At 39.3% G+C, this 21525-nt stretch overlaps 1 protein-coding gene across 2 annotated transcripts in view; it reads right to left on the bottom strand.

The window, feature by feature from the left end:
- Positions 1-3282: 3282 nt before the first annotated feature.
- Positions 3283-21525, bottom strand: part of LOC139908597 (heterogeneous nuclear ribonucleoprotein L-like) — an 87855-nt gene continuing 69612 nt past the window's right edge. Inside the window, exons 8-15 of one of the 2 annotated variants that reach the window (XR_013507222.1) lie at positions 16395-16466; positions 12314-12531; positions 11910-12031; positions 10493-10694; positions 9708-9765; positions 9364-9462; positions 5337-8554; positions 3283-5301 (exon numbers count right to left, since the gene is read on the bottom strand). Coding sequence is in view for 1 of the 2 variants with exons in the window: in XM_071895353.2 (XP_071751454.1) it covers positions 8499-8554; positions 9364-9462; positions 9708-9765; positions 10493-10694; positions 11910-12031; positions 12314-12531; positions 16395-16466 (827 nt within the window). In the remaining variant the exon portion in view is untranslated. Of the gene's footprint in view, positions 8555-9363; positions 9463-9707; positions 9766-10492; positions 10695-11909; positions 12032-12313; positions 12532-16394; positions 16467-21525 lie in introns of both variants that reach the window. The other variant, XM_071895353.2, reaches the window with a different exon arrangement.

Below are 21525 nucleotides of genomic sequence, written 5' to 3'. Positions count from 1 at the left end.
ATGATGCGAGGCTCGTGATCAAGAATTCCAATGCATTTTTATGTAAATGGCAAATAAACTTGAAACTGAGAAATGCTAGCGCGGGGCTATTGGCAGGGCTAACAGAGCTAGTAGCAGCATTGCCGACATTAGCCCTGCTGGCACGCCTTGTTGTAGGCGGAGGACAAGTGGATGGATCAACTGGAGTTGACCGCGAGGAGTTGGACAGTGGGATGCCATCATTCAGAGAAGCCGGAGGAGCATAGGAATTTGACAGCTGAAGGGGATCATCCACCACTGGGTCCACTTAGGCCAATTTACTAAGGCAGATTTGGTCATATTGGCAGAGCATTTGGGCTGGTCAAGGTGTGGGGAAGTACCTAGAAAGGCTGAGTTGAGGGACATTGTTGAGGAGCTAACAATGTGTAGCGAGACACAGGACACAATTTGCAGAAACCCCACAGCCTTTCTGTGGCCCTTTGTGCCAGCACAAATGGCCTCTCACCTGTAGGCTGTAAAGGTGTCGAATTGACACAGTCCACGGCTCAAGGAGTTGAGTCTAGGCCAGCCAGAGATGACTCCACAAGACAACAACAGGATGCGACCACAGCAAAAGAGATTTGGTACTGTCTCACACATTCCAAAGGTAAATTAACAACCGTTATCTACCAGCCCATCAGAGTGAGACGGAATACTCAATGAACCACACACATACACACATGGAAATGGAGAATCTTCCTCCTTTCTTTATCTGGATTGCAAGACTGTTCTAAGGAATTAAAAGGGACAGTCACAACATTAAGAGACTGGAATATACATTGTATCATCACTAGAATCAAGAACTGTTTCTTTACCCTCTCCAGGGCTCTACCTACTTTCCCCCTCTACAACAGGACAGCCATAAAATTTCCCATTCTCCACATTCTTCTTTAACCCTACTTTCAACCTTATACTTCCTAAAATGTCTTTAATGAGTTTATTATGTAGGTTAAGTATATGCTGTATGTATAAGTATAAGTTTGTTAACTATATATGTTGAAGTTGTTTAATCAGTATTAAGTTGTATGTATACACAATGCTGTCTACTGTATCTGAGGAAATAATTGTAATTCTCTCAGTGATTCCCAAGGGAGCACTCTCTCATTTGCATGATACCACACTGCCACCTTGTGGTCATTTATAGCTACAATCTGCCAATATAATATCGACCATGTTTGATTGTATTAAATTGTTTTCTTACATTAGTCACGCAGTTAGGAACATAAGTTAGATATCTGAGCTAAGAATGTAGCTCATAGCCAAAGAGTAGACCATGAAGGTTTTATTTGATGTCCTTATGTTTAATGTTTTATACAATCGATAAATGTATGTTCACAGATTTTATTATATCTATCGATTGACAACAGTAATTGGTGGAATATGTAAAATACTGGTGTACTATCTTAAAAGAAATCCTTATTAGACCACATAGTAACGGACATAAAATAAATAGAGAAATACAATTTCTCCTGCATCTCCCCCCCTCCTTGATTCGGGGCGGAACCCTTTTAAACAAAGAAATTAGTTAGTAAACAAGGCGTAATTGCAAAAAACGTGCAAAGTATCTTTTTACATGGCAAACCACGCCTGAAGATTCAAAGAGCTATAAAACTTATAAAACTTCATGTTCCTGTTTTATTAGTTCAGCGTTCGCTCTCGCCAAGAATCATGGCAAGAAATCCATGCTGAAACCAAGACCAACAATTTTAGCTGCAATTCGACTTTAGCTGAAAACTTAGAGTTTGAACTTGTAGCTGGAGACATCGTTCTCCAAATTGCCTGAACTAAAAATCGCGTGCAAGAAGTTTGAACCTCGCTTCTAATAGTTAAGAAGTTATCAACGCCCGACCAGCGAAGATTATTTTCAAAGCTATTTAAGAACGAGATCATTTAGTTTTAAGTTAGAGAAGTCAGAAGATTCAACTCCTTCCTCGACCAACTGCAGCCGAAACACTCTTGCGCAACATCGCCAAAGTGTTCTACATCCTGAGGCCGTTGTCGCGCTGCCCTACCGTGGAAGAATCATCGGAGACCCAGTTCTGCTCCATCGCCTGCAGTTGCTAGGCAACCCGACCACGCCGAGTTCGTCTCTCCGATCTCGGTGGGATCAGGAAAGCCAGCCCCAACCCGTTAAATAAATATTTCCACTTATTGCAAAGTCGTTGTACTGTGTTTCCTTCTCTGCAGAGAAAAGTAATCCCTGACTGAAAAGACCTCACAATTTTCAGATTGACTGTTTAGAATAGCCAAGTAAAGGTCTGGTTTTCCTTCGTCTATGAAGGTGGTGCCCCACGAGTATAAATTGATATCTTGATCAAAACTTTATATTTCCATACCTTTACTAAATTCTAAATTTGATATTTTCGACTCTACACGCTACAAATGTGACACCTCTCTCTGAATTGGAGAAAGAGAAAGCGAAGATTGAGTGGGAGCAATTCCAGTTTCAATTGGAGCAAGAGAAGATAAGGGCGGATAGGGAGATAGCTCTAGAAAGGGAAAGACCTAAAGAAGGTGCAGTACCATAGTCTGTCACCACAGCATGGAGAGTATCTGTACCTCTACTCCCCAAGGTGAAGGAGGAGCTGAAGAGAATGGGCAAATGCAACGTCATCGAGGAGACCACAGAACCAACAAAAAAAGGTGCTGCTGCTACTGTGGCAGTAGGTGGTAGTGGTTCCAGGTAGTTCTCCTGATCTTGCTACTACTACTACTGCTGCTGTAGTTGCAGTAGTGGCACAAAAAAACAGAAAAAGGTGCTGGAATTGGCAGGAAGCTCCCAATTTGATATGAGCACGATTCCTGGGTGCCAATTCATTGTATTGCAAGTCTCAAGGTATTGTGATTCAGTATTATGTTTTTTTGTTATTTTTGTTAACTTAACACTGGACCCTTAGAAACCATTGAAGTACATTGAAACAAATGAAACCGTTGAGTCATAAATCTAAAAACAGTGCATAAGAGATTAAATAAAGATATTATTATTAAAGATATTATTAAATAAAGATATTAGATATATTATTATAAAGAGTTAGGCTCACTGCTCTACTTAGATTTGCATGCATCCAACACCTGCACTACACACTGATCTACTGACTGTCACTTCTCGTAAGGTTTAGCCTTGGTTCTTTGGGATTATTTAAAATAAATACATTGATTAATTGGCTCTTCTGCTGTCTAGTCTCCCTCATTTGTTGTGACTTGAACGAGTGGTCATAACAGTTTGCATCAACAGCAATGGAAAACATTAAGAGGCAATAGAAATTAGATTAGACATTTTTATTTATTCTTATGTTTTAAATGCCAGCCACATTGATTTTGTCCCAATTCCAAAGCCTCATCCCTGCTGCAAGCAACGTTGCCCATCGGTGTTGTCTCATAATGTGTCATGGCCCTTACAGCAGTGAGACAAGCAAAGCAAGCTACTGTGCATTACTGTGAGATGAGTCCTAAAGCAGTCAGCAGGACAAGAAGCTCACTGAGATGTGTCCTAAAGTGGAATGACTATGTGTACGTGCAGATTGGATTATCATCCCAATCTGACTACAAATTCTAAATTTTGATCCGTTTGGATCCATTCTGGTATTTATTTTAAGTCAGTTCCTTTAGTATGAGGTCTTCATGTGAGTTTAGAAGATGAAAATGTGTACACTGTAGTAAATTACTCCTATTTACCTTATTATTGGGCTGCATACATAGTCAGGGATGTGGAGAACCAATGTGACAACAGCAGTCAGTTTATACAGACTGTACACTGCATATAGACGTGTTACTGTTAACACAGCCTTTATGTCGGATCTGGAGCTCATAGCCATATTACTGAAAATGTATGTCATGACAGGCCTTTGAACAGCATTTACAACACAACACTAGAACTATCCAGAACTCTCCATTGAAACCAATACAAATTCCTTTAGACAAGATGGCAAGGTGCTCCACCCCACCAATTTAAAGTTAGAAACACTGGCGAACAGCAGTGAGCAGTGACATTTTATGGATGAGAGCTTCTTTGGATCATCTCAATGAAAGATCACTTGTATTATGTCATATCTATCCATCTGTATTTTAGGTGATGCTCTTATTCGGAGTGATTTACAATGACAAACTACTACACCAAACCAACAGCCTGGTCACTGTTATGGTCACTTTTCTTTAATGTTTAAAGGTGCTCCGTGTATCATTTTCACCATCAGTATATCATTGTCAAATTAATAAATGATGATATGGTTTGACAATAGCCTCTATCTCACACCAGTGGTGTTATTAGTGCTAGTGTTTCTCCAACTGAAGACTGCATTTCCCATAAGCCCTCCCCAGCCCCCCCTCCTCCCTGAAGAGGACAAAACATGTTGGGAGTGATTTTTCCATCAGCCTTTCTCTCGTTCCACCATCTGCCATTGCCAGAAACTCTGAAAGCTTCAGCTTTATTTATGTTAAAATGATACACATAGCACCTTTATGTGTGTTTTTCCAAATGTGCAATTTTACACCTGCCATGAAAATCACCCTGCAGGGAAAAAACTTACTGAATGACTGATTTTGCAGTGGTTTCAAGAATAGTTTGATAAATGACGCCCACTGTGTGTACTGTTAGTGTTAAGAGGGACATAATGACTAGAAAACTACCGAGTACACTCACTGTACAGTGTCTACCCATACACACAAACACACCAACGCCTGCAGTGGATGAATATGCACACTTACATTTATACACACACGCATACGTACATGCAAAATACACGCGCACGCACGAAAAAATGTGTAAGAATGTGTAAACTGTAAAATGTAATATAGATCGTCGTAACACAGTGTGTGAGACGGATGAGGTGTGTTGGGTGTAGCTGTATGAACCTGAGATCATCTGCTCATTTAAATCCCCAATCCGGAATTTCTTTTTTATATGCATTTTAGTTATATTCAGAGAGATTCTCGAAGGGACGTAGATGGAACATTAGCACTTTATATCTTTCACAGTTTTCCCTCAATGTCTGTCATATACTGCAAAACACAAAGCAAGCAGTAGGGTAACTATGTTTCCATACAGGGAGAATTAATGGTAGGCCATATGCACATCCCGCTAATCAGGTGCTTGGCTGAAGTGCATATCAGAGAGAGAGAGACAAAAATCCCAGGAGAGCAGGGGATGGTGAGGGAAACTTTCTGGATACACATAATTATTACACAAATTACTTTGGATTTCTATATAGCATGTTCTGTCTTATAGGGTTTGACTGAATCCCTATAGTCTGATATCTTTTTATTGGGTTCATTGCGATTTACTGACTGTTGTGTATATAGTCTGACATCCATATGTATACTTTTGTATATGTCTATAAGTATTTGTTCATCTACATGCATTTTCACATTCACAGATGTACTGTAAATATAAATTTTTTTATGTGATAACCAGTTCCCCCTCCCCTTTCCCTGTTTCTGTATCAGGATCTGATAATTACGTTTCCCACCTTGGAGTACGAGGAGGATCCGGGGATCAGGTGTTTCCTAGAAGGTTACATATACTGTAAATAGGTGTGTGCGCTTGGTCTGTTTGACCTGACGAAGATCCACTGGGATTGAAACATTGTCTTTTTTTGCACAATAAAAGTGTGTATGGAGCAATAGAGTGTGCAGGCTTTTTTCTCTCTCTCTGATTAATGCATGTAAACATGATAACTGGGTTAGAATCATCTGGTTAAGCTCATACTCTGATTATGAGAAACCTGGTTAAGATTACTTTAATATGGCTTATTGCCATATTAAACTGGTTACTGTGGCATGGAAACATATTACTGCTTTCACTTTTGGTTTTCACTGTCTGTCTCAGACTCACACAGCATTATGGGTATGTGTCGATGTCAACAAAAACATGGCGGTCAGCAGTACTTACTGTTGCTATTACCATTGGGATCATTTCTGTCTGCTGTATTACTGTAAGTAAACTGCTATAGGGAGCCGAAGCAGAATTCAACCAAGACTGCCTCACTGGTTTACTAGCAACTAGGCTAAAGTGATTTTCCATTGACACGGGGGGCTGGGGGGGTGGGGAGTGGCTAAAATTAACTATGGCTAAAATTTCCACAGTGCAAAATTAGCTACTGGGTTCATGAGCACGTTTTTTTTTTATTATTGCCAAAGGAGTTCTGATGAGCGATTGTCACCGACATGTTAGCTTTGCATGGAAAGTTCCCCACTACTTATTTGGAACATTCCAAACTGGGAAGTTGGGTCGTGTGGAATGGATGCTGGTTAGTGTAGTGTGATAAATGTACATACGTTTAATCATAACTTCTAACGATTGAATTTCAGTGAAATCAGGCCGAGTTATAAATGTTATTTTGGTCTGTAACATATTTCGGTCTGTAACATATTTCAGAATAGGAACTGTACAGTTCGCAGTTTGCGTATATCAAGTAATCTGCAATGTAGTGGAATAGACAGTGAGTGAACCATGATGATGCTGACTTCGGCTCCCTATTGCTCAGTCAAAGAGGGAGTGGTAATATTATGTTAACTGGTTTATTCATGGCAACAGAGACAGAGGTCCAGATTCACTAAGATTGCGTTGTTATGGCAATTTGTGCATTTCTTTTGCACCTTAGTTGCTTGAACTAGGAGTGCTGAGTTTTGTCTTAATTACTGAGAGATTTATGCAAATCAAGTTGTGGCACAAACAGCTCTGAAAAGCAAATAGCCCCTTCATCACCAATTGCAAACACAAATAGCTTCAATTGTAAGACTAATCCACCAAGGCTGGCACCCTGGCTCCCTTTTATAACTGGAGCATTCTCTGATCTGATCAGAGATTCTAGGATGACAACCCTCTCTCATTTGCTTCCTGACTTGCTGGTGACGATGGCAGTCTTTCTGATTGGACAAACTCTTTGTCAAAGAGGCTGACAGGAGCAGAATTAATCAAAATGAAAAACAACACACTCATAGCTCTGATGCAACCAAATTTTTGGACAATAAAGTCTTTATGCCACAATAATTATTTGGCGGGTTGGTATTGTGAAGTGTTAGAGAACTGAGCACAGTCTTGATTTGAATGGCCTTTAGTGCACAAAGCTGTGCAAACCCTAAGTGAATCTGGGCTTCAATCACAGGGTTTCAGAGGTTCATGTAAACACATAAACTGAATAAGACCTTAACCAGAGTATGGACAATGCCCACGTTGCACTGGCATGGAAGCATAACCAGTGTGCAACAGAGATGCCATACTGCAATTATGGATTGGGGCTTTAGGGAACACATGCAGGATTATCTCATTAATGTACCACCTGTAAAATTAGTAACCAGGACAGATTCCAGTGCCGGTGAAAACAAAGAGTATTGCTATGACAATGACCTGTTTCTTGTTCTCATCTGGGTCAACTCAGGGTTTGGAGTCGGCTGGCCTGCAAAATATTAATTTCCAGTTCAACGGCAAATGATAATGCAAATGATGTGCAGACGGGGTGACAGGGTCTGCAGGACCTGATGTTCATTTAGCTGTGTTACACTTAGTGAAAATCCTATATCTAGCATCTGTAACAAGAAAAGCAGGGTGGTGGAGAGGAAACAACATCAAATCCCCACGCGGTTCACATATAGATCACATTAAAAGTTTTGTTTTAACAAGGGAGATTCCACTCCTTTCCCCTGAATAAATCATCAAAATAAAAAAAATCAGCTCGACTGCAGGTACCTCCCATGAAAAAAACAGCAGAACTTCCATTCAAATTCTATTCACATTTACATGTTAGCTAACAATTAATAGCGACGTTGTATTTGTCCATCTGAAACACAGTCTAAGTCTTTGCTGCATCCAAGTGGACACACAATGTATTAAAACAACACTTTCTCAGTTGCCCACAGACACTGACTTGAGGTCAGTGTTGTAAATTACCCACTTAGAGTGAATGTTTGTAAAGGGGTCAGGCAAGCTGATTCCAGGTCTGCTCTCAAAGACGTCACAAAACAACACATTAATATCAACATATTTCTGAGAGTCATATGTCCTAGTCATATGTCCATCGCCATGCCGAGCTGTGATTGGATGTTGGGATGGCATGATTAAGTTCTCTCAGTGTTTCTGATTGGCTGTCAGGTTCTCTTCATTTAGGTACTAAGAATCAACAAAAGTGAGTGAAAAGAAGAAGCGAGACAGTTCCTTGGAGTTTTGACACATTTGATTTTCAGTATTTTCCTTTTGCTCTAGTCTACGAGATAAAAGACGATGAATCAGGGTCCTCTTCTCTTTCTGTTGACACTTTTCTTTCCATCCTCAGTCAGTTTTCATAGTCCAGTGTTTTCTTTATTCAGCTCCTCTCTCTCATTTTCTCTCATTTTCTTTCCTTATATTACCCATCCTCCTACCTACCTCTTTCTCTTCCTCTCTGTTCTCTTTCGCTTCCTCTCTCCTCATTCCTCCCTCTCTCTCTCTCTCTCAGGTCAGAGGTTAGGCTGCAGCCCCATGCCCTCTTCTTGTGGTCCTCAGGTCTTTATAGATGAGAGGAGGTGGAGAAACACAGTTTCAGGGTGTACGGGTTGGACCCGTCTGAAAAAAATCACACACACAAACACACACACACACACACACACACACACACACACACACACACACATACACACATTGAGACAGTGTATTATGGACAATAATTTTGAGATATTACAATAGTTTGCTTGTACTTGCTTGCTATGGTAGTTCTATAAAATATACAACATTTATCATCAAAAACAACTGTAACTATTAAATTACAACGATTCATCATAAAATGCATTGAACATCACAGATTGGTGATATCTAACAGTATAAGAGTTTTCCTTTAACAACAAAGTGTAAATGCAATGTGTCTCCAATTGTAAATGGAAACTCTGGTTTAATATTTAATAAAAATATTATGAGAAGAAGTGATGTACGTGACAATCTGCGTTTTGGCAAGAGAAAGAGACAAAGGTGTGACCAAGTCAACTTTGCTCTCAAGTCTTGAGGCACAAGTCTCAAGTCAAGTCCCAAATCTAAATGTAGATTACCAAGTCAAGTCCCAAGTCAAGTCTATGTCATTAATGTCAAGTCTCAAGTCTAAATGTAGAACAGCAAGTCAAGTCAGAACAATCAAGAGTCCAGTATCAATTTAATATCTTAAAGAAAACTAAATATCTAGGACTTTTCAATGCAATATATATATATATATCTCAAGTCTTCTCTTCATGCATCAAGTCAAGTCTCAAGCAATTACAATTGTGACTTGAGTCTGACTCGAGCCCAAGTCATGTGACTCGAGTCCCCACCTCTGGAAAGAGAAGTCAGATCTAGACACTTCAGATCTGCCTGGAGGAAAGGAGACTTCTTTCAGACAGACTTACTGGGTATCCTGATCTGGTAGTGGTTGAGAACAGTGAGGACCTCCACAGCCTGAGTCTTACTGTCAAACTCTAACAAGCCAGAGATGGTCTTAGAAGAGGCTGGGAGAGAGAGATATAGGATGTTAGAGAAAAACAGAGGAGAGAAGGCAAAAGAAGAGGAAAGAAAGAGAAGGGAGGGAGTGGTATAGAGAGTATAAGAGTAGGTTGCATTATATCACTTTCAAATTCATCAGTTCATACAGTGAAGTGAAAAATCCCTAACCCAACCCTTACAACCTGTAATACATATCATCATATATCATATAAATCCGGATGAATGAGTCAAACACGTATGTTCAACTTACGCTTGGCATCAAACATCTTGAACTTGACGAAGCCGGGCACGTCGTGCTCCGTGCACAGCTGCCAAAAACACACACACATAGCACATAATTAAATGATTAAAGGTGCACTGGGTGAGATTTTTATGGAAAACTCCAACCGTCTTATCAGCCTTAATCAGGAAGTGGGGCTGCAACGGAGAAGAGCGTATTTGATTTTGACATGAATAGATGCTGATAGGACAGCTGCACCGACGCTGAGAACCTGTGGAAATATAGAAAAATGAAAGTTGAGATGTCCCTAGTCGTCCACAGCTGCTACCTGCATTGTTTTGTGAAATCAGGACCTAAATATCTTTCTGATATCAGTTCAAGACATTTTCCAAACTTATTATAAACATATTTGTGGGCCTTTGGGTTGATGTTGAATTTGGCCACCTTCTGCACATCGCAGTCTGTCAAATGCTTGCTGGGCCCTAAATTGAGACGCTGTAGATTCACCAAAATTAAATTGTGGTTAAAAGTTAAAAGTGTCTCGGCAAGTGAGTGCTCTGTCCAGAGAAAGCTGGACTCACCAATGCTGGCTTAACCTCTTCACTACCTCCACCCCACCATACACTAAGAAGAAGAGTTTAATGATGTCATCTTACAGTCAGTCTTACAGTCTTGGCCTAGAACCCAGCAGGGGGGGTTGACATGAAATCTACGCTTCTGCTTCAAAGTAATGAGGTGATGATTCGTTGATGGTAAAATTACACGCATAGCACTTTTGAACTTATTTTAAAATAAATTTAGCAGAAGGAACGTACCCTCAGTAAATGGTCCTGTGAGATGCATGGTGGTACGTTGTAGTAGTGCAGCACCGCAGACGGAGGCTGGATGATGTTCTTGGAGGCCTGTCCAGCGCTGCTGAACCGGTTATTCCTAGTCATGGCGAAGTCCTTATAGCTGCTGCTGCCGTCCTCTAACTCAAACACCTGGCTGGGGATCACTGCATGCTGCTTAGACACACTGGAGGAACACGACACACCATGTGTCATTCAATTGAATTAAAATGCTATTAAAAACCTCAAAATCCCAAATAAGGGAAATTTTGTTCGCAAAATCGGCATAAACACATTAAAAATACATTACAAATTACCACAACGTACTACATGGACAAACATCAGTTAATACAACTATAAAACCGCCAGTCCATAGCTCAGTATAGTGCAATAACAATTCACTCATCAGTACAAAACACAAAGTTTTTATACAGTCATAATATGCAACATCATTCCATGTGCAAATTATGCAGTATAACTGCAGTAGAGATCAATGGCTCTTCAATGGTTCTTTTACTGTTGAGATTTGGAACTCTACAGCGCCACCCAGAGGACATCAGCGCAAACTACCCTCCATGGGGTGACCAGGCCTCTCAAGGATTCCAGTTAGCCATGCCTGATTTGAGATCAGCCAGAGTCTGTGGTAGTCCAGGGTAGTTGCGCTGTTCTAGTTGCAGCTAATGTGCGTCAGAAGAGACTGAAAATCTGCAAATTTCAGTTGTTAAATGCGCGCTGCTCAATCTTTTCATTGTCGCTTATGATTGGAAACATCTTTGAATGTGTCCCCGCCTTAACTGGAACCAGTAATCTTCATCAAGCTCCTCAGTCTGGTTTTATTGCTTCGGCTTAAGCTGTCAAACCAGGCTACAATACAAAAGGTTCAAATAAATTCAGTAAAATTCTGATAAAACAAGGTCATCATTTTACCCAGCACATTAAAATAGAGAAAAACAAACACTGCTGTACCATCTTACAGACTGCATCTGAATTAGACTCAAAGCATAGTTTGTTATCAATTCCCAGATATTTATAGTTGTCCACCAATTCCTTTCCTTTTATTACATTGGGTTTGGGAACAGGTTGTGTAAAATACTCTTCTTATCTCAGGTTAGGAGCTGGTTCTGATTGGTCAAGTATTACAGTGGTTTGAAAACACAGGAGGGATGGAATCCATTTTGCAATTTATTGAAGAAGATTATTCCACATGAAATCACTGCAGATGGCTTTAAGATGTTGTTGTTGTAGTAATTGTTCAATTCAGAGTCCACCTTGGCATCGGTACTCCCCTCTCCTGGTTTAGATCATACCTTTCTGACAGACACCAGTACATAAACATCACCATTTATCTAAGTGGACATAAATAAATGATTCAAATGTGTGTGTGTATTCATGTACTCCTCACCAGACATTGAGTCTCTTGCCAAACACCTTGATGCTGTTGAGGTGTGTGATGGCTCGGTCCACAGCATACTCATCTCCCATCTCAACCAATGCTGTACCGGGAACACTCTTCATAAACTTCACCTAGGACAACACACACACACACACACACACACACACAAAGTCAATAGCTATAACAAACTCCATACTTCAATCCTACATTTAGTGTTGTAGAAGTGTTATCATAAGATAACACTTCAACAATAGTTATTGTTATACATTCTCTAATTACACTAATTTCTACTGACTTCAATTATAGTGAAATTATACTACTCCACATTTGGGTGGAACCCCCTCAAGGACCCCTGGAACCCCAGGATCCCCACTTTGAGAACCACTCACACACTCACACACACATACACACACCTTTTCAATGTTGCCATAGAGGCAGAAGAGGTTGAAGATGCGGGTGCAGTTCATCTTGGATGGGTGGAGGCCGCTCACCATGGCGACAGAGCTGGGGGCATGACCGGAGTAGGAGGAGGATGACTGGGGCAGAGGGTAGGACACCATGTCTGGGACGTCCAATGAGCTGAGTTTGTACCTGCTGTTGCCGGGCAGAGGCAGCAGGGGGCAGGGTGGACCTGGGGAGAAACAGACAGGACGAGTTGAGATGCTCAGATTAGATTTTTATGCTAGCTGAACTGAAATTGCATGCTAGACAAAAATGTTTGTATATGCCCCCAAGCGCAGGATAAGTCATCAAGAGAAATGTACTGTTGACCAGAAAGAGACGGTCTGTTAATTTTTATATAAAATTTCTAGAAAAAATCAACATTTTTTGTTATTTATTTGGCCTGTATTGGTGCATAGGTGTATATTAAGTCCAGCAACATTGGCAAAAAGTTAAAAAAAAAGTTATTTTTCATTTCATGGGGTCTTTAAAATGTTCTCCATTTTGTAAGGTATACATTTTAATATGGTGGCCAGTAGGTGTCACACTTCTGTTTCTCTTGTACTGTAACTGTTTTAGAAGTTTTTTTTAGGGGTCCAAGCACATAGTGCTGGAACTTGGAATTTGTTAGGATTCTTCTTCATCTTCTTCTTTTTCTCAGCCAAAAGTGTCAAAAACCAGAAGTCCAAGAGAAACCATATTTGGCAGGTTGGTTCCTAATATGTCGGCCAGATTGTACATAATTGGTCAACCTATTCCACTCTATTACCCATTTATTTTATTTATTGATTTACTTATTCACTCATTTCTTAATTTATTACCTATTTTCCTATACAAGTCAGCATTTACATCATGAAATATACATCTGTTTGTGTCTTTTGTCATTTCATCACACACTTCTTCTGTGTACCCGGACCTAGACTGGTCCATTTCCTATATAAGTGTCTTACATTAGTATTACAATATGATGTCTGAAATCCTCATACCTTCATTATTAAAGATATGGGCATACAGTAGATCAAAATGTCCAGTTGTAAATGGTCCAGTGCCAAATGACTGTGTCAAATGTTCAACATAGTTTGATCAATTAAGCAATATCACACAAGAGGGAGTGCTGTTGTACTGTACATCAGCACTCATGGAATGCCTCTTGTCCAATCAGATTACTCGACCAGAACTAACTGTTGTATAATCTTCATTAAAGTATAAGAAGAATACATATAAGTATAATAGTACAATAATAAGTACAAGAATAGTATTGTTAGTAGTCTAAAAACGATGCTTGTAAAGCCATGATGAAATGAATTAATGGGGAGCTCTATTAGAAGTGGTATGAGACTGCCTGTAATGAATTTGCTAAAACTTTTATTTTGAATCCAGACTGGACCAGACTTCCCACACCACTGGTTGCTATATGTGTTTGTTTCTGTTTCCTCTTTGTGCCTGGACCCCTACAATCACCACTTGCGGCTATATATATTAAAATGAACAGGGTAAAATGGTAATGTTTTTTGTAATGGTTGTTTAACTATATCCTGTATATATAGAGCACAGTCGTCACATTGCTGTATCTCTTATTTGGTACTGTAAAGCACTTTTTAACCCTGCCTTGTACTGTATTTCTATTATTCTGTATTGTAAAACACTTTGTAACCTTGTTTCGAAAAGCGCTATACAAATAAATTGTATTATTATTATTATTAAACAGAGTAATGTCTCAATGTATCCATTTCCAGTTGAAGCAGAACGTTTTGGCGACAGAACGTGAGGAGTCACTATATGACTAAATATGTGATGGTCTTATTGGTTATAATTTTTATGTACCCCTACTGGCACAATTTCAGCAACCACAAAAAATATGCCATCGTACAGGAAGTAGAAGGAAGTAATAGGGTTTCAATATAAAAATACAAGAGAATAACAATTTTGTATTTTTTTTGGCAGCTCTTGTTAAATAGGTGTACATTATCATATGGAGAATGAGCTAACAAGGTGAAAAAGTCATTTTTCACTTGTCTTTACAGTAATAGAGATGATCTGTGTTTCATATGTTCCTCCACAAGGTGCTGCTATAGACTGAAGAGTCAGAATGCTTTAAACTCCATCCTATAGAAGTGGTTGGGTTTATGCACAGAACTTGAATGGACAAAAAGGACCCTACCTAGTGTATCATGGTAATTTCCTTTGGTACACAACATGGCTTCCATTTTGATAATGTTGTCATATAAGTGAACACTGTTACGTGTTGGCAGAAAGTTGGAATGTTCACCACAACTGCCACTGGAATGTTCATCCAAATGAACAGTTTCATGCGCCAAATTAACACTGATTTCCATGACAACATTATCAAACGTTCTATAGCAGCCATTGTAAGTGTACCAGCCAACTGACCATTCGAGAGTGTAGATTTCAATACTAGATAGATTTCAGGACTACAGCTATTCTGATTCTATTGCCATAACAACCACAGTCATTGGATAATGGGGAGAGATTATGAGTTTTCAATACGTTAATTTTTGAGCAATAATTTAATTTTCCAGCACCAGTGCTGCTGGAAACACTGATGTCTAAAGTACAGAGAAGCAACTAATTCAGTAAATATTCAGTAGGGTACAGTTCCTTGATTCTTTTCGAGGAGTCAGAAAGTGCTCAGCAGGGTATTTGGCCTGACTCCTTACTACCTTCAAAAATGAAAAGCTAATGTTTAGTGTCCTAGTGACATTTCCATGCTTTATAGACTCTAAAATAGTTGAAATAGCTAATATAGACAATAAAACAATATTAAAGAAAAGGCAGTAAGATAAACACAATCAGACATGAATTAATTAGGTTTTAAAAACAAAAGAATAAACAGGCTAATGAAGCAGGAATAAATAGGTCCAGAAACAACCACCAAGAGGCTGTCAGGTTTGTGAAATCTGAGCCCTTCAGAGTGTTGTTCCTATTCATACTGGCTAGAGAGAAGACCGCCATTTCTCCTTCATGGCAGTAATAGAGAGGTCTGTAATTCTATGTTGTGAAGAAAAGTCTAACCCTATGTTCAGAAACAACGCCAAAAAAAACTGTAGGTGTGGTGTGAACACAGGCAAAGTCAATGGAGGGAGATAAAGAGGGCGAGATGGATGCAACTTCCCTCTAGGCAGCACAAAATAGAGTGGATAAATCTTCATAAATTGTCCTGATGCAGTAAAGCGAAAGCCAATCAGCTCTAGTATTCACAGCAGGAAAAATGGCCATTGGGTATCTGTGACCAGTAACACTGAGTAATAACATCTGACCAAAAAGTTTATAAAAGCTAGATTTAAAGAAGATATCAATGGTGCTGCCAAGCCTGGAAAAAAAAGGATTAAAATGTAGCATGATGGAATAAAAATACAATGCTGAAGCACAGAAGCATAACACTACACTCTCATCTAGAAATATGTCAACCAAAACCACTAATCATAATGGCTGGACTATAGAAAGATGTCAACCAAAACCATTAATCATAATGGGACTATAGAAAGATGCCAACCAAAACCGAAATCATAATGACTGGGTCTGTTGTCCTGTGCTTATTTTTAAGGCTCAAATTCATGTAAGACGAGGTGAAATTTCACATCACTTCTTGTCTGATCGTCTGAACATACGGTAAGGACTGTGGTTACAACCTGCTGACAAGTTTCACTGTCAGGAATATGACCACCTGTTGACTGACACACAGCCTCACACTAAGGAGAAGAAAGGAAAGGCATACCTATATCTGTTGGGAATCTGTGTATTTATTTATGTTTGTGTGTGTGTGTGTGTGTGTGTGTGTGTGTTGAGAGACAGCTTACAAACAGAGTGTAGAAAGCAGGGATCAATTTCCAACCATGGGTGAAGGTATACCTACATCTACACCTCTCACCATTACACATGATTGGCAATCTACACCAACCACACACAGGTGCGTGTATGTGTGTGTGTGTGTGTAAAAAAGGTTCAAGTTTCAGCTGTGAAGTATAGGGACTGTAGATTAAGTAGCAGCCTTGTGTTACCAGCTGCAGAACCGTGTGTGTGTGTGTGTCTTACCATAGCCGTTATCACTGTAGGATGATGGGTGTTCTCCCAATATGGCCTGCCTCTGCCTACCCTTTCCACGGTCTGAAACACACACACACACACACACACACACACACACACACACACACACACACACACACACACATTTTGATTGTGTACAGGGTCCAGAGTCACTTCTTCAAAAACACTGGGCTTGTTTCAGACATATGAATTATGCATTTACTACATCAAAATACTGCGATTCCACACTAAAATAGGAAAAAGTTTTTAATCTAGGGTAAGGCTACATCAAAATCTGTGAAACTGCTATTCCCAGACTAGGCAAAGATTAGTTATTTGAGTACACTGGTTTCAGTTTTATACATTGTCCAACAGAGAAGAGGCTTTTGGTACTGAATCTGAATCTGGATTGTTTTGTGTCAAAATTAAATGGAAATCACATTTAACCCTTATAGTTTATTGTTTAGGGACAGCGGAAATTTGTTTTGGAATAAAGTTACCACTGGACCTTGTTATGTTCTTTGTACAACTACTGTAAACATGGACTTATACAACAATATGTTGTACCAGGCAAGTGTTCTCCAAGTACCTTGACGTTAAAGGATAAGTTTGTTGATATTGGACCTACATATAATTTGTCTCTTACATACCTGAACACTTGGACCCGCAGAGAATATTGGCTCCCGAGTCAGCTGTCAGTTGAAAGGGGCAAGCTCCCATTGCTAGCCTCTTGCCACAAGCAAGCAGTCCAAATGGGGCATGTCAAAATATCTCCAAAAAAGCCATCTGTTGGCTTTACAGGGGAGTTATGAGTAAATGGAAAAGTGCACACACTTTCACCAATCAGGAAATCACAAAACTATTTTTCTCTGCTGCAGCACAGACTGGTTTTTTTGGAGTTATTTTGACATAGTCCGTTTGGACTGTTCGTTGGCAGCAAGAGACTAGCAATGGGAGCAACACTTCAACCGACAGCTGACTCGGGAGTCAATATTGTCTGGGGGTCCAAGAATTACAGGTATATGAGAGATACATTATATACAGGTTAAAAATTGCAGAACTTATCCATGAAGTCCATGTTTATGGTAGTTGTACAAAGGACATAACAAGGTCCAGTGGTAACTTTATTCGTCCTCAAACCCAGCACTGTACAGAATAAATCAACATTTTATCAGCGCTCATAAGCACACGATTGCAGAGTGCTGCTGTGTGTACATATGTCAGTAGTGGTGGTAATACAACACAAAGAATCACTAATTTCTATGACAGTGAAAAGGCTCTTAAAAAGAGTAAAGTCTACTTCTTAGAACTTCATTCAGACAAAGGATGAACATCTCACCTTGTAAAGTATTTGTTAATATATCTGTGTCAGATATGTTTTGAACATGTCAATCATTTGCCTCATTTTACATTTTAGGCATGTAGCCAATGCTCTTTTCCAGAGTGATGTACAATGAGTGCAACTATAGAACAAGCTTCAATCCTACTTCATCACCATTAAAAACATAAGGAGTGCAAAGGTGTAAAGTCTCCATTAAATTTTAGGTTTAAACTAGTTAGTTAGACACTAAAGCTGTGTCTTTGTTTTGTTGACACCCCAGAGACTTAAGGTACATCTTAACTACTAAGTGTGAGTGAGTGTAAAGTGAGTGTAAAGGGACCACTAACCAAAACATTGTTACAGTCAGTGGTTCTTCGTCAGTTAAGTGATCTAATTTCATGTTGCTGATGTAAATCAAGCTGTCTTTGTTCCTCCAGCAAGTTTTCCATCTACAAACTGATGTGCCTTGCCAATAGGTATTTTATGATCCATCAATCACTTCCTCAATTGACTGACTCTCCACCTCAAATAACCTGGATGGTCTTACTTTAGCCCCTCTCAGCACAAAGAGCTCCCCCTGTCGGCCTAGTGTGTCTGAGCCTAATGACCCGCTGAGTTTTAATTCGATTTTATATTCAATTCCAGTCAGAATCACTAGTAGGCCTAGTTGCAAGGAAAGAATAACTGATGGCGTCAATTTTAATAACCTTAGGCCTATATCATTACACACACCCCCCCTTGATAATCAGCCCCTAAAGAAGACTTCACCTAGGACCTTGAATATGGCTCTTTTGAATGTCCGATCTCTCTCTAATAAAACATTCCTCATAAACGATCTGATTTCGGACAACAACATTGACTGTATGTTTTTAACTGAAACATGGCTCAATACTGATGGATCAGCTGCCCTTATTGAAGCCTCACCTCCTAATTTTAGTTTCTCACACTCTTTTAGAAGAGGTAAGAGAGGTGGGGGTACAGCAGCCATCTTCTCAGACACACTTGGTTTTAAAGACATTACATTTGAGGAATACACATCTTTTGAATATCATTCTTTCATTTTTAACAGTCTGCACCCTACACTGTATATGACAGTTTATAGGCCAACCAAACGATGCTCTTCTTTTATCACTGATTTCTCAGAAATACTGTCAATTATTCACACTGACAGAATTATTATATTTGGTGATTTAATTTACATGTGGACAATCAATCAGACTCTCTAGCCATGGAATTTTTAAACCTGCTGAACTGTATGAACTTCACCCATCATGTTATTGAATCCATAGTAAAGGCCATACCCTAGAGTAGACCTTGTAATAACATATGGTCTCACTGCCAATATTTCCTCAATTGTTGATGTAGGCATCTCTGATCACTTATGTGTCTTTTTTACTGTCAATAGCTATGTACAGCAGGATATTCCTGAGCGCACTGTGAAGAAACCCTATCTTACCGCTGAAGTGGCTGCAAATTTTATTGAACATTTACCTGACACTCCTGCAAGCATTTTACCTTCCTCTTGTGATTTTATGGTCGATAGTTTTAACAATAATCTAAGGACTGCCCTGGATACAGTGGCCCCACTTAAACTAAAAAAGATATCCATTAACCAGAAACCTCCCAGGAAAAATTTGGAAATTAAACAATTAAAGAGAAAGTCGAGTAGCTGAAAGAAGGTGGAAGAAAAACTAAGTTACTTGTCCACAATCAAATTCTCCGTGAGCAGCTGATTATTTATAATAAGGCAATTAAGCATTCAAGACAATCACATTTTTCTAAACTGATAACCGCAATAATCCAAAAGTGCTCTTTTACACTATTGATCGTTTAATTAACCCTGTTTTTACTATGCCTAGAGATTTATGCTCCACATCAAAATGTGAAGAGTTTGCAGCCCACTTCAGAGATAAAATAGACACCTTTAGATCAGGTTTATACCAAGACAACACTGTCAATTTTAATACCCCAGAGCCATTGATTTTATATGAGGAAACATTGGAGGCATTTGTCCTGGTTGATGCTGAGATGCTGGCTAAACTGAAACTGTCAACCTGCTCTTTAGATGCAATTCCTACATCCTTTTTTAAATCAGTTTTTAGTTCTATGGATGAAGAATTACTTAATATTGTGAACTACTCTCTTCAGATGGGTGTATTCCCCACCGCTCTATAGTTAAACCCCTTCTGAAGAAAAGTAATTTAGACACTTGAGCTCTCAACAGTTACAGACCAGTATCAAGTATTCCATTTATAAGTAAAATTTTAGAGAAACTTGTTTTTAATCAGCTAAATGATTTTATGAATTCACATAACATTCTTGAAAAATACCAATCTGGTTTTCGGGCCAACCATAGTACTGAGACGGCCCTAGTCAAGGTTGTAAATAACCTAAGGTCCAACCTGGACGCTAAAAAACTCTCTGTACTAGTTCTTCTTGATTTAAGCGCAGGCTTTGACACAGTCGATCACCCAATTCTTTTAGAAAGACTTTGCAGCTTGGTTGGCCTCTCTGGTACTGTTTTTAACTGGTTTAGACGTTACCTCACCGACAGAGAATTTCTTGTGACTATCATCATCCAAGAGGTACAAAATGACATGCAGTGTCCCTCAAGGTTCAATTTTATGTCCTTTACTTTTTAATCTTTACATGCTTCCGCTTGGGAGCGTCATCAGAAAACACGGCATACATTTTAACAGCTATGCTGATGACACACAGCTCTACATTGCCGTGTCTCCTGATGACACAGAGCCAATCGATGCTCTTTTTAACTGTATTTTAGATATCAAATTATGGATGGCCCAGAATTTTCTACAGCTCAACCAGGACAAAACTGAATTTTTGGTTATTGGCCACAAAGCTGCAGTCACTGGCATTAAACCCCTGTCATCAGGTAAAAAACTTAGGAGTTATTTTTTGATTCAGACCTAAATTTTGAGCCGCATATTAGAAATGTTTCCAAGACTGCATTTTATCATCTTAAGAACATTGCCTTTTATCACCTCCAGGATCGACTACTGCAGTGCTCTCCTCTCTGGTCTGCCCAAAAAGAAAATTGGTCAGTTACAATTAATACAAAACTCAGCTGCTCGTGTATTGACCAGGACCAGAAGGAGAGCACACATTACACCAGTTTTAAAGTCTCTGCATGGCTGCCTGTTAGTTTCAGAATTGATTTTAAGATCCTTTTACTGGTTTTTAAAGCTCTTAATGGCCTTGCACCCAGCTATCTATCAGACCTTCTCTTAGCTTATGAACCAACCAGAACCCTCAGGTCTTCCGGCAGTGGCCTTTTAATCATTCCGAAAGTCAAAACAAAAACCCACAGTGAGGCATCTTTTAGTTTCTATGGTCCTCGCCTCTGGAACAGCCTCCCAGAAGACTGGGCTGCAGAGGGTGTTGACATTTTTAAAAGCAAACTCAAGACTTACCTTTTTAGTCTAGCTTTTACATCTTAATCAGAACATTTTTTTTTTTTTTAAATGTTTTTACCCGTATCTTGTTTTATTTGTTTTAATCTTGTCTCTGGTGTTTCCTTAGTTTTACTGTGTCCAAGTTCTCATCTGTGAAGTTTCCTTTTTTTATTGTGTCTTATCAAGTTTTAGTCTGTGAAGCACTTTGTGTTACATTTGTTTGTATGAAAAGTGCTATACAAATAAAGTCTGATTGATTGATTGATTGATTATGAGGACTTAGTAGGTAGGTGCAAGTTTTAAGTTGTAACTTGTGTCTACGTTGGAACTATTTCAGTTGGTGCAACCATTACAATTTTAGTAATGCATACTCAAACTTTGTGAAAATTTACATTCAGGCTAGCCT

This window comes from Centroberyx gerrardi, chromosome 15 (assembly GCF_048128805.1).
Source record: "Centroberyx gerrardi isolate f3 chromosome 15, fCenGer3.hap1.cur.20231027, whole genome shotgun sequence".
Classification (NCBI taxonomy): Eukaryota; Metazoa; Chordata; class Actinopteri; order Beryciformes; family Berycidae; genus Centroberyx; species Centroberyx gerrardi.
Note: the sequence above shows the minus strand (reverse complement) of the source record. Positions and strands in the feature narration are given on the sequence as shown.